General features: G+C 38.0%; 1 protein-coding gene across 14 annotated transcripts in view; it reads left to right on the top strand.

The window, feature by feature from the left end:
• Positions 1-14,172, top strand: part of PTPRK (protein tyrosine phosphatase receptor type K) — a 387,113-nt gene that overhangs the window by 362,714 nt on the left and 10,227 nt on the right. For 10 of the 14 annotated variants that reach the window (XM_085055984.1, XM_085055985.1, XM_085055987.1 and 7 more), the window contains 11 exons: positions 383-567; positions 2,265-2,352; positions 3,160-3,236; positions 3,429-3,446; positions 5,949-5,985; positions 7,767-7,864; positions 8,560-8,676; positions 9,421-9,575; positions 10,685-10,820; positions 12,676-12,825; positions 13,393-13,566. In XM_085055984.1, the coding sequence (XP_084912110.1) occupies positions 383-567; positions 2,265-2,352; positions 3,160-3,236; positions 3,429-3,446; positions 5,949-5,985; positions 7,767-7,864; positions 8,560-8,676; positions 9,421-9,575; positions 10,685-10,820; positions 12,676-12,825; positions 13,393-13,566 (1,235 nt within the window). The remainder of the gene's footprint in view (positions 1-382; positions 568-2,264; positions 2,353-3,159; positions 3,237-3,428; positions 3,447-5,948; positions 5,986-7,766; positions 7,865-8,559; positions 8,677-9,420; positions 9,576-10,684; positions 10,821-12,675; positions 12,826-13,392; positions 13,567-14,172) is intronic. The other 4 variants (XM_085055988.1, XM_085055994.1, XM_085055997.1 and 1 more) reach the window with 1 other exon arrangement.

The raw sequence follows: 14,172 nt of genomic DNA on the forward strand, positions 1-14,172 counted from the left end.
GCTGATACCACTATGGTATTATTCTAATTTATTGTTTAAGGTGTAATATTGCTATTGATATGTATTAGCCCTTAAAAAGTTATTTTGGTTGATAGAATCTGGAGTTTCCAAGTACATTAATGTCATAAAGTTTTGTAGCTTCAAATAAAATGCCCTTCAGACATCTTTATTGCTGGATGAAGGACTGCAAACTTTTGTATGTGTTTGCTGTTAAATTCTTTTATGTACTTCACAGTATTTATGTGCTGGAGAGTAAGTGCTTTGCATTCTCAGAAATTAGAGATGTTTTTGAAGGAAGAGGTTCAAAATAGATGTTGATATGTATAGCAGCAGGTGTTACTGCTCTGTGGGTACATAATGCACTGATTTCTTGTGAATACAGATGAAAATCACAGTGCAACAGCAGAGTCCAGCCGACTCCTGGATGTCCCTCGTTATCTCTGCGAAGGCACAGAATCCCCATACCAGACTGGGCAGCTGCACCCTGCCATCAGGGTGGCTGATCTCCTGCAGCATATTAACCTAATGAAGACCTCTGACAGCTATGGATTTAAAGAGGAGTATGAGGTGAGATCTCCAGTGGTGGGGCTTTGCTAGGAAAAATCCCTTTGAAATGGGTAGCCTTTTGTTCGGATTGCATTGCAAAAGGATGGAACTAAATGTCATAGGTTTCAGTGAAAACCAGATTAACAGGCATAAGATTCTTACATATGTAACCTAAAAGTGAAATAGTAAATGGAAGCCAATAGTTTGAGCCTTTTCAATTGCCGGTAGAAAATCCCTGTGTGCTCCTTAGGGTATAAAAAGAATCTTTTAGCTATATTGTAAGAGGTTGCCACTCTTTTGTTGCTGCTCTTCAGTGGAAATGCTGTAATTAGTTATGTGAGCTATTTCTAGTGCAGATCTCCTGGATTAGGTTAAAGAATTTAACCTGGCTGGTTTTGCAAGAAACATTGTCTGGAAACACTCCCCTGATTTATTTTAGCATCTCAGTAGGACAATACTCCAGCTGAGAAGCAGTAAAGACATTATGAGGGTAGTAACATCTTGAAGTTGTAATTAAACCTGTCTGAGCATGTCTGCTTACAACTTTAATGTTAAAATGGAAGCAAGGAATTCCCAGCACTGGAGGTAGAAGATGAGTACAGATTTATTTTGCTTCTGATCTCTGAATCTGTTGTGATTCTTTGGGATTAGGATATCAGGCAGGACATGCAGTAAAGATGGGAATGGGACTGCCAAGGTTGCTCAAAATACAGCTAGGTTTACAATGAGTTTTCTCTGAGTAAGTAATCTCTTCTGACACAGTTTTCAACCTTCTCTCTTTTCTGCAGCTGTCTCTACTGTAAACATAAGAACTGGAATAAATAAATGTGTGGTTTTTAAAAGAATATTATTCTCTTTTCCTCTCTTTTACTTAAATATGCTTTGTTATGCTCTGCCTAACTTCAGATCTACGCCCAAGTGTCAGCCACTGCTGGGGGGGAGGGTGGTCCTTGATGCCACATCAGGTGTTTTCCTACTTGATACTTCTTCTGTCACTATTCATGACATCTATTCCCCGCTTTGGGCTTCTGACTGTGCAATTAAGTTCTGATTCCATGGCTACTGTGTATTTTCTGGAGATAACTTACCCAGATCAGGATAAGAGAACATCTGGAAGGAAGGAGTAGCATAGACCTACAACAGCTGTAAAATATCTACGGGCAATGAAGAAAAAGCCAAGGAGAAATACAAGCTGCTTCTATCAATACTAAGAGATCAAACTCTTGAGAGTTCAAAAATGTAGAATAATTTTGCTAGTGGCTAGAGGGACAAATATGAGGAAAGGCAACATGAACATTGGCAGAGGAGACTTTGTGATGGCTCTGTAGGAAGGAAAGCTGTTTTACTAATATATGGAAAGCAGTATATATTAGGCTATATATTATTGTGTCTTGTAAGAAGAGTGATCAGTCTCTCTATGCTTTCTCAGTTTACTGTCATTCCTCCCTAGCAAGGATGTATAAGCAAGTTTAGCCTTCCGGCAATTACAGGATTTGAAATCTCTCTGGAGTTCCTCAGTGAGTTGCCCATTTACCAGTAGCAGTCAGAGGGAGAGAGGCTCCCTTCTCCTCTAGATATTTCTGTGCCATGGTACTGCCTGGGTAACCAGGGCAGGCGAGCAAAGCTGAACTTTATGGTGGGACAGTTCTTTTAAACTGTTATTTTTGGAGATAAATTAATGGTCAGAATGTTTTCTTTCGGAACATTTTTATTTATAGAGTTTCTTTGAGGGGCAGTCAGCTTCTTGGGATGTCGCTAAGAAGGATCAAAACAGAACAAAGAACCGCTATGGAAACATTATAGCATGTGAGTATCGGTGACCTCAGTTTGAGCAATTGCTCTACTTGTGTATTGCTCGGGCAGTGCTCTCTTCCTTTGCAAGTCTCCGGTGGCACAGCTGCTTAATACCTGCAGCAGAGAAGCAGGACAGTGCCTTTTCCAGCTTATATTTTTGTTGTTGTTCTTCACAGTTCAACTTTCTTCCTTTTATAACTCAGGCTGAATTTCACATTTGCATCTCTGTTGTGCAAGCTGTGGTAAGCATATATCAGCAACAAGCTGGCACTCTTTTGGATGTTGATTCTGTTTATTCACAATTTGTATTGTTTTACCCATGCAATTGAACACGCAGGAATCACGGTGCCGGAGAAGTCCCTGAATGGGTAGAGTTACTTCTTTATGGAATCTCAAGTGCATTGCTAACTCCTTTGTCTTGGTTTCATTAATGTCTCAATATGAACTTGAGCAGGCTTGGGTTGGAAGTGAGGAAACAGTAATCGGCATTTTTGGTTTTCTAGATTACCAGCAGTGGAGCTGATGTAAAAATGGGACTTTGAGCAAGTAACCTGGTTTCTTTGTGTCTTTTTAACCACATGTAACAGTGCCAATACATTTTGGCTGTACTTAATGAAATGTAGTAAATGTTTTTTGAAGTAATTGCAGACTTCAGACAAAATGGTTCTTTGTAATTCTGTGTAAACACTTCATATTTAAGGATTGCAAATTATGATGTGCTTATGCCAGCTGATTTTGGTTTTCTAGATGACTTACCGTTAATTTCTTACTTAAAAAATCATACTTCGAAAAGGCTCCGTAACCACTTGGTTTTTACAGATGACCACTCCAGGGTGATTTTGCAACCCGTTGAAGATGATCCATCTTCAGATTACATTAATGCCAACTACATAGATGTGAGTGGAATGCACAGCTTTCTCCCTCTCAAATTCCTAGCTTCTCTATGTGAAAATATTGCATGTTATGCTACAAATTTATTGAAAGCTTTCTTTTATTAAGAACAAATGTACACTTTCCTTGTTCTACGTCCTAGTACTCACTGACATTGTTGTGCTTTCTTTCACATCTGACTTTGGTTTGGGCTGTAGATTTGGCTGTACAGGGATGTAAGTACCACTATATGTGAATAACAGCATCCTATTGTAAATATTTAATATAGATATTGTTATTAATTACTTTCCTCTTCTACTGTTATTAGTTGATAACTATGCATGCCTCATCTAATTTATCTCATCTGTTCCTTTAAAAAATTTATTTTTGTGTGAATATTTTTTGTACCTGTTTTGAAAAGATAATTTAGTCTTTTAGCTTAGCTCTGAATATTATTGGGTGTTAGGTAACTCAGGTGAGCCTATCTGTCAAAGAGAATTTGCAGTTCCCATTTTTTAGTGGTCATTTTGGGTACTAGCTTTTCTTTTCCCCTTCCCATGTACATGTGAGAAGCTAGATAGTATGCTGCACTGTAGTTGCTTGAAAATGTACCTGTGGAGTAGTCATAATATATGTTTGGCAAAAAAAGGAAGGATGATGACATTTGTGGATTGGATGGGGTTTTTTTTGTTTGGTTTGGTTTGGGTTGGGTTTTTGTATTGTATAAGCAATACAAAACTAAAACGAAATTTTTTTAGTTGGTTGGGTTTGTGGGTTTTTTTTTTTGTTGTTTGTTTGTTTTTAACTATGTTTTAGACAAGCAATATTTAGCTGGCATTTTTTTTAAGGTGCTAATTTAGGTATTTCAAAGTATATACACAACCACACACGCATATATATATATTTTAATGTAGAAATTTCCTCACTTTTTAAAAAAACTCTAAAATTTGAAATTCTGTACTGTAATCAGAATACAAATTAAATTATAAATTTTAGAAAGTGATCCAAATTTTGCCAGGTGTTTTGATTAATGAAATATGACTTTTCTCTAATTAACACCTTAGGAATAAACAAGTTGTTATATTCAAATTAATTCCAAAGCAATTTGAAAGGTAGTGGAATAGCTATGACAAGCATTTTTAGAATACATGGCTTTGATTGCTTTTCTTTATAATTGCACCTTAGTAGTTTTTCCTGACTGCTGTTAGTTGATAAGTTATTTAGGACCCTCTTGACTTTCCTGGATATAAAGATTTAACTCCACATATATTTCTGTCTTCTTATTTGGATATTTTAACATGGCAATCTCTGAAATTATAGGCCTGTGATATTTTGCCTGGGGCCTTAAACGAGAAACCTTTCACAGATATTTAATAATTCCAGTTCCCTGAGGATGTTGTTTTTCTTATTTAGGAGTGAAATGAATCTCATTAGAAACAGACAGGAAAACTACAAGTTAAAACTGGCACTTTACAATTTTTAAGTGACACTTTTGCCTTCTTCTCAAAAGCACTACTGAGTGTAAACCCGTGTAGCACAGGTTCCACTTCCATAATTTGAAGCTGTGGCTTGATATTAAGGACTTCAGGAGAAATTCTTTAGTCATTTGGTGCAATCTTTGTCTCTTGTAAAGCCAAGAGTAAGATACTCAAAAGTTTTTTCAGAAGCCCCAGAGTAAGGTACTCTCACTGTAGACAGGATAATGAAGCAATTGGTGGAAAAGGATATAAAATCCTTGGGTACACTGAAATACGTCACTTTAGTAGCATCTTGTGAATACCAGGAATCCAAGGGCTTGTACTCCCCTGTAATGTAATACTTCCAGCAAGTGGCCTAATAAAACTTAAACTAGAGAATAATTGGAGTTACTAACATTTGCACATTGTGCAATTCAGTATTGTGTTCTCACCAGCAACACTAAACTTTCCTTCCTCTTTGTAGCTAAATGGGTGGCACTAGTCAAAATGTACTCTGAATTATTTCCTCAAGAGCAGTAGCTCTTTGTCTTGTGGTTTTTATGTGGACAATTAGCACTGTGTAGTGCTGCTAGCATTGGCATAGACCTAGCTACCTGGAAAGGCTAAGTTGTATAGGGTTATCTATTTACCTATATAGATATATATATGTGTGTGTGTGTGTGTAAGAATGTGTATATACTTGTGTGTATCATGCCTACTGTAACTGATGCACACTTTGTGCAGTCGAGCAGAAGATTTCACTGCAGGAAAACCTTAATTCTATGCACACACCAGAGTGTCTGCCCCCATTAGTTAGGGCGGGGGCACATACCTCTGTGTGCCTAACAGTGATTCTCTGCTTAGAAGAAGACAAAAGGTGTGTGTTTTTTCATATTGGCTAAGCTGGGAACACAGATCAACTGTTGAGATAAAATGGTGGCATTTATTAAATTTTAAATAAAAGCCCCAATGTACCCAGCTAGGGAAATAATGTCAATAGAGGACTAACTTTTAGGTGCAAGGGACCAATCTAGAGTACTCCTTCCCAGTACACTACAATGTCTGTTCAAGTCAGATGTTCTTATTTTCATTTTATCTGTTGTCATTCAAACCTTTTCAATATTAACTGTTTTTTTAGGTTTTGAGCTCCATGCTGCTCTTAAATATTGGTTTGTTCTGAAAATGTTGTCTAGAGATAAGGATTCTGTAGTATCCTTATGCTTTTATTTTCCACTCTCTGTTAGTAATATGGTACTCAAACCAACTATATTGCTGTTTTAGGGATATCAGAGACCAAGTCACTACATTGCAACCCAAGGTAAGAATCTGCCAGTTTTAATCAAATTGAACAAGTGTTCCCTGTAGTTTCCCACAGTGTTTTGGTAAAATGGAAGTAGATGAAAATAAAGCATACCCAGTATTGTGAGTTGTCATCTTGTGTTATGGTAAATTAACATAGCATGTTCGGGTAGAATGTGAATAAACTCAAAAATTGCACTAATTTATCATGTTAATTAGCTATTGAGCAAATCTGTCAGTGATAAATTCAGCTGATAAAGTCAGAACCTACTACCATGATTTCCAATTATGAAGATGAATAGAAAAACGAGACATGGACAGAGAAGAGAACAGTTTCAACCTGCCTTGAGGCATTTTTCTTTCCATATTACAATGTTTTATTTAACTGTCTACAACTTAGTCCAGGATGCAGTGAAGATAGTAATGATAAATTAAACTCTCTCAGAAAATCTGGGTAAAGTAAGGCCAGAGGACAAAGACTCTTTGTATGAAGAAGTGAAGGAAATCTTTATCATATAACACCCTAATAATAAAAAGAGGGGATAGAGGAAAAACTGAATTTCTATGGAAATTATTCAGTTTGTATTTCTGATAAAACTTCTTACAATGAGGAAAACCGAATAGATAGTCTAAGATTGCACTGAAATATCAGAGGCTATGATTTAAAGTAAAAATAATTAGATTTAGGTGTGCCATTATTTGATCTGTGAGCATAATCAGATAGCTGTCTGGAAATATCCTGTTATTTGTCCCTCAGTTGAGTGTAGGTGCACACAGGAAAGTCAAAGTAAAGACTTGTTTTAAAGCAGGATGTTCAAAGTTTTGTCCACATTTGTTTTTCATTTTTGTGTAAGTGCTGCCTAAATAGGTCCCTCTATGGCATTAAGTCTACATTTGTATTTTATTTCTATTTTATATGCAAATCATTGCACATAATAGTGTGTAAAGGAGACAAATTTTTATTGCTGTTTTTGTGTGCAGCCTTCAATCTAGCATATGAAGGAATATATTTGAGTCTTCAAAGGTGGCACTTAGGTTTAGTGGTGTGCTTGGCAGTGTCAGGTTTACAGTTGGACTCGATGATCTTAAAGGTCTTGTCCAGATAACTCTGTGACTCTATGTCTGTTATATATGGTAATATTTGCAGTACTGCTGGATGGTGGTAAAGGAGCTGTTTCAGAGATTATTGCAGCAGGGTAAATGCCTCTGTTGGTCAAATGAACCTGTCTCTGCAGCAGAGCAGGAGGCAAAGCTTAAATATGTGCTCCTCATTTGCCTCATGAATAAGTAGTTAAGTTAGTTTAAATACTCTTCAGTGGGAAGTTTCTGGCTCAGTGCCTACTTGTGCTTCCATGCTTTGCCAGGATCCAGATAGTAAGTGCACAGTATCTGTACCAGCAGCCCTCCTGCCTGATACTTCTCTCTGGCATGGGCATCTCCTTGGTGAGCACCTGAACAAACTCAGTGTCAAAACATTACATTTAAAAAATGTAAGGCAAAACTGGAAGTGTAACTACAGATGCAGTCACACATTGCTGTGTCCTTGTATTTCTCTAACAACTTCTGCCATTAATTTATTTCAAGTGGTAATTCAGTTACATTGAGCATATTCAGCATTGATTAGAAATAACAATATAATCTGGAAACCGGCACAATGGTACAAGTGATGTGGTTTCACAAAGCTTTCTTCTCTGGGCAAGTGTGCTTACATACATCACTAAAAAGCACTGGATTTTATTTTTAGCATTCACTTAGACTGTTATCTTTTTGCAGAATATTATCTGGATTTTTTTCTTACAGGTCCAGTTCATGAGACTGTGTATGACTTTTGGAGAATGATATGGCAGGAGCAGTCAGCTTGTATTGTGATGGTCACAAATTTAGTGGAAGTTGGAAGAGTAAGCTTTTGGTTTTGTTTTTCTCTTAATGCTGCAAGCTTAAAGAAAAAAACCTGCTGACAACACATATTATTGACAGAATGTGGAAGGGTCTTGTGAAGGACAGCCCTGCATCCTGAGGGGGGACAGGGGAGGAGTCCAGGCAATGGTGCAGTTATGATATTGTCTAAAAGCATCTCCTGAAAACTGATGCTGTGTTGCTTTCATGGGTAGTGAAAAATTGTCTGAATCCAAAAATCATATTTCAGCAGAATAGATTTGTATTTTGTCAAATAAGAGTAGTGGAGGAAATGTGCTTCTATATCAGTGGCTAGAAATCAGTAAATTATTTACAGTTTAGCAGTAACATATACCTCAGGGAGGTCTATAAAGTATCTGGGATTACTTGCAACAGTTTGATTATGGATACAAAATGCATCCCTGTTTAGCATAAGTGGAAATATATTCCATAGCTCAGCACTAAAGAAAATAGAAATGCTCATTTAGAAGTGATTTTGGCACCTAAGTACAGCTGTGTAAAGCACTAGAAATTCTTTATAGTTTGTGCTTAACTTGACAACAGCCACTAGCCAGGAGAAGCCACACAAGTGCACGGTCATTTTGGAAATAAATATGGTGTAATGCAATACATGCAGTACTGTATCCTCAAGCTTTTCTTTTCCCATGGTGTAAAATCATACCCATTTTTTATTTAGGTCAAGTGTTACAAGTACTGGCCTGACGACACTGAAGTTTATGGGGACTTCAAAGTGACCTGTGTAGAGATGGAACCCCTTGCGGAATATGTTGTCAGGACCTTCACTCTGGGAAGGGTGAGCACATTTTGAAAGGGCTCAGCAAAATACTGTTTCCTGGTGGCAAGGAGAATGAAAGAGGCTATGCTGGTGTGTGTTTCTGTGGAATATCAAATCCCTCTGGCTTGTTAGCAGGGCCACAGTGTAGGCAGCCTTACCTTACCATGGGAGGTACGCACTGCGTCAGCACTACCTGAGCACACATTTCACTGAGGGAGTTTGAATTTCCCCAGAAATGTCAACTGCTGCCATCCCCTCTCTGATAGGCACCTCTTCTCCACAGCCACTCTTCTGAGCTAAACTCAAGTACCAGATTATGAGTCACGCCTACTGTTTATCCCTACACCCTCTGTCCTGGCTGCCGCTGCATCAATCTCAGTCAAAGGACAAACTCTGTGAATACTCTGTGTGATACAGTTGTGGTCTTATGCTACATTATTATACTTGCCTTTAAATGTAACAGTCTTAGTTAGCAAAACTCCTGAAAATCAATGTGAAATGCATCAAAGTGTATTTAAAAATCTTTAGTGCAGCAAAACTAGCATACATAATGTCAAAAGTAAAAATTACAAACTCCGAAATTAAAATAACCCAATGACATCTCAAAGTTTCCTGTGGATCTTTCCTTTAAATAATTAGTGGAAGGATGAAAACTGAGTGTAGATTCTATCAGTATGTTATTAGCAGATCATTATTTGAGTCAGATAATACCTAGTCTGTGAAATACTTGACATTTCATAACCTTTTTTTTGTCTTTTACAGAGGGGCTATAATGAAATCCGTGAAGTTAAACAGTTTCATTTCACTGGCTGGCCAGACCATGGAGTTCCTTACAATGCCACAGGCCTGCTTTCCTTTATACGGAGAGTCAAATTATCTAACCCTCCTAGTGCAGGACCTATTGTTGTCCATTGCAGGTGTGTACAGAAGGCATAGATTGGTATTTTTCACAACTGTTTATATGATTATTTGTAGTAGTCTCTTTTGAAGCATCCGTCATTTTGAAATGCTTTTTTCTCGTTGTTTCCCTTTTGAATTGTCTAATCCACATTGCAGTAGGATTTGGCCATCTACAGCAATGTTTGGAAATAACCAGATTCTAGTATACCTTTCCTGAATAGAATAGTCTGAGATTTTCCTGCAACAGCTGCACCAGCTAAATCGTGATACTCCAGGCTATCATTTTAGGTAGCCTACAACAATCTTGTGACAATGTTCGAGAATGAGTGTAGATATATCTGCTTTGATAGTTTGGTGTTGCATATAATGTTTGAACAGATTATTAATTTAAAGCAAAGTAAGCAAGTAGATGAAGAAAGGTGCAATGAGGTTAGGGGCAAAAAATACAGAATGTTGTGTCTCTAGTGCAGATTTTTCAATGTTGTGTTGTTGGGACACAGTCCTTTGACAAATAGAATTTGCTTTCTACAAATGTTTGATTTACTTAAGCATTTTATCAAATGTTTCATTACATTTTGTAGATAAAGTTATTCAGCCTTTACAGATTTTAATAATTCACCGTGCAAACACTGTCCTTAGCTTTATGTAAAACCAAAATAAATAATGAGTGAATCTTCTGGGCATTGTTAAATGTGCTGTCTGAACCAGCTTGGAACTTGGCTGGTGAAACATACATTTATTTGAGTTCCTTGTTGTAATAGATCATTCTTAGTCTTATTAAAGAAAAACAAGATCTATAATATTCTGAAGTGCGTAAGTTTAATCATTCTTCAGATTTCAGTTTACCTTCTTATTATAATTTAAGTATTTATCTGGGCGATAAAAGGAGGAAACTTTTTTTTTTTTTTTGCTGGTTCTTAGTGGTTCAAATGTGATGGAAAAATGATGTTTTAAACACATCAAAAGATTTAAAGGACATTATCATGAGAAGGAGAGAAGATAAAAATTAGATAGTGGCTGTGATGAAAAACTGAATGACTTTATAAAAATGCTCTCAGTAATGGTTATAAAGTTTGTAGATGTTTTTCTAAGGCTATTCTTAACAGTATTTACTGATTCTTTTCAGTGCTGGTGCTGGACGGACAGGTTGTTATATCGTGATTGATATCATGTTAGATATGGCAGAAAGAGAAGGTGTTGTGGATATCTACAACTGTGTCAAAGCTCTGCGGTCCCGGCGCATCAACATGGTACAAACTGAGGTACAACAGTCTGCCTTTGAAGCACCTGATGCTTTCTGAAACGTTCTAGGTCAGGATTTCACTGTGACTCTGAAAAGAGCAGGCAGTGGCCCTGTCAAGGGGGTATCTCCACTGGGGACCATTGCCCAGAGCTAACAGTGCCCAGAATGAGGTGAGGCAACAAACCTGCCAATTCTTTTGGTCTTCACACAAACAAGTGTCTGATTAACTGGGTAATAAAAAGAAAGAAAGGATGATTTTTTTAGGGAAGACCTTCCATTAGGCCTGTCTGGGATGTCCCTCCCCAGCTCTGGTATCAGCTACCCCAGGATCCCAAAGGTGGAATTTCAGCAGGCTGCTGGTTTAGACTATCTGCAATCACTTTATCTATAAATTGCCTGGTAAACTCAATGTCCATTTCATGCTCCCTTTTCAGCTCTGTGCTTGTTCATTTGTTTTATTAACCTTGTTGCCAAGCTTTTTCCATTTTTTACTCTTTTGGTCTTTCAACATGCCTTCAGCAGCTTCACAATAAAACCATTGCCTTAGGAATGAAGTTCTAACAGTTCCCATTCTGCCACCAGGATACCACTGACCTTCCAAAGAAACACAGGTTATTGGTTTATATTGACAGGTTACCTGAAGTGGCTCACCACTTCTCTCTCCTGCCCTCCATAGTGACATCTACCTGAGATGTTATTTCACCTGTGACCACATGAAAATCTCTGCAGTTGGCAGCCATACATGTCAGTGTAATTTGGTGCAGTTTTTGTTCCATGCTGCACCCTGTGGCAGTTGAACAATAAATGTTCCTGGTCAACCACTCCTGCTACAGGGCCATTAACCTTTGGGAAATGCATAGGGTGGAGTGTTTCAGTGTTACTGCTATAACCATCCCAGTTTAATCTGCGCTTGCGTGTGAATTAACATATCTATGATAATTCCTTTCTCTCTCTTTTGCCTCTTACCTCTGACCTTCTCTCAGAGGTTTGTACTTACACAGCAAAATAAAGCTGTCATGGCAGCAAGTTCTTGTGGTGGTCATACAGGCAGCAGTGATGCTGATAGCTCCATAGCTGTGTGGGTAAGGCACACAGGCTGTAGAGCCAGAAGATGACATTGATCCCTGGACATGTGCTGTTTTTACAGGCACATGTTAAAGTTTGTACTCTTAAGAATCTCATTGGTATTCACAATAGCTACGTGAGGCTGGCACAGTTCTAGACATGGTTTACATCTATTACTCTTGGGGTGAGTAAATATAATGGGTATTTTGTGTAAAAATTGACAGGAGGCCTAACTGAAATAGTAGTGCAGCTATCTAGGACTTGGGCTATCTCGAGGCAAGTTAGTAAAAATGGGAAGAAATGCTGCTTCTGTTGGAACACACTTGAATTTATTACTGGCCTAGAGCCAACTGTGAGGCAACTGATGCAATAGCTTGCACATGCATAAGGAGAAGGCAGCATGCCAAATACTGGCTAATCACACTAGTAGTGCTTGAAGCAATTTACACTTTCTGCTAACATCAGAAGATTAAAAGCTATTAAGAAAAAATTGGTAAATCCAACAAATCTTTGGCATATGTGCAGAAACCCACAAGCACTACAAGAAAACTGAAAATCTCCTGTTAAACAAATTATTATCCCTGTTCTGTTAAATTTTACTGAACTTAAATTGGTCCTGAAGAAAGCATCCTTGTTAACTGCACCCCAATAAGAACAAGGCTGTTTGTATTAAGCTATTATTTAATGTATTGATGGACAGTGCTTTGAATGAGTTTAAGAGTGTGCAGTAGGCCTGTTTATCCTAAAGGAAAGAAAGATCTATTGGTTTTAAATAGCTATAATTTTTGTTTCTTTTCCTAATTTGATAGGAGCAGTACATCTTTATTCACGATGCCATTCTAGAAGCTTGCCTGTGTGGAGAAACTGCCATTCCTGTCTGCGAATTCAAAGCTGCTTATTTTGATATGATTAGAATAGACTCTCAGACAAACTCGTCACATCTCAAAGATGAGTTTCAGGTATTCACAGTTCCTACTACTTCTTGATATGACAGCAATATTTTTGCCTCTAGATATATTTAATTTATTTTAAGGAGATAGTTTTTCATATCACTTTTATAACATTTGGTCCCTAAATTTTTGTCTACAAAATTATCCATGTTTGTGTGCTTTGCAATGTTGTTTTAAATACAGAATATGCTCCTTTTAATAAAATTGCAGTAAATATCTGTCTGAAATAAAGACCAGTGAGTGGGAGCCAGAGAGAGTTTTGGCTTGCACTTGCACAGCAAAGGCATAGCTTTTTAGGGCTCCAAAGGATCCTCTTTGTTTTATTCCTTTCGGAAGGGATGGCGTCATGCGGAATGTGTTCATTGGTACACAGAGTGCCTTTAATACCTGCAGCTTAACCCCCTTTGCAAAGTGCCAGCATGTCCAGCAAACAGAGAGGAGCTTGTATTTGCTAATGTGTTCTTGCTAATGCCTCACGTTTTCTCATATTGCAATATTTTACAGTAAAACTTGGGAAATCTTGAGTCCAATGTGTGTTAGCTCAGTGTGCTAAAACAAGTGTCCTCTTTCCCTTAGACCCTGAATTCTGTGACCCCTCGCCTGCAGGCGGAGGACTGCAGCATCGCCTGCTTGCCAAGGAACCACGACAAGAACCGCTTCATGGATATGCTGCCACCTGACAGATGTCTGCCTTTCTTAATTACTATTGATGGGGAGAGCAGCAACTACATCAATGCTGCTCTTATGGACGTAAGAGACTACCTTCTTTGTCTGCATAGCGTGCTATGGAAAGCTCTGTAATGTGAGAGAGAGCACTTGCTGGTTTAAGAAAGGGCAATTCTTTGCTACTGCAGTGCCCAGTAAGACAGTCTTAATGAAGAAGGGTCAGGGGGAAAGGGTAAGAAGCCCCACCAGCTTGTGGTTTTTGTTGGGAATGTTTGTTATCTTTAGTCTTTGGCATCCTTGTGGGACCCACTGGAAATCTCACCTTTTTAACAGCATAATATAAAGCTCTGGTCTCCAAATCTCAAATCTCAGCAGGATCTCAAAAATCTGCTGTTTGTTAGGAAGTAAATGTTACCCATCTGAGCATGAGGTTACTATTGCTATTTCATAAAAAAGTCTTTCTATATTGAGGCAGGAGCAACAGAGGAAGAAAAAAATTGTTTTCTTGGCATGTTTGGGTATAGAGTATAGGATTTGGAGGTTTTGTTGTTTATATTTTGAGTTGCAGCTCTTTAAAGTTCAAGTCTGAGTGGCAGATGTACTGTCAGGGGAAAAGATGAATTAATGGGAAAAATGGAGTTGAACCTGCTTATACGTGTCTGATCGATAAAGCAGTTCAAGTGCTGCCAG

This window comes from Lichenostomus cassidix, chromosome 3, assembly GCF_008360975.1.
Source record: "Lichenostomus cassidix isolate B80296 chromosome 3, HeHo_3.0, whole genome shotgun sequence".
NCBI classification, from domain to species: domain Eukaryota; kingdom Metazoa; phylum Chordata; class Aves; order Passeriformes; family Meliphagidae; genus Lichenostomus; species Lichenostomus cassidix.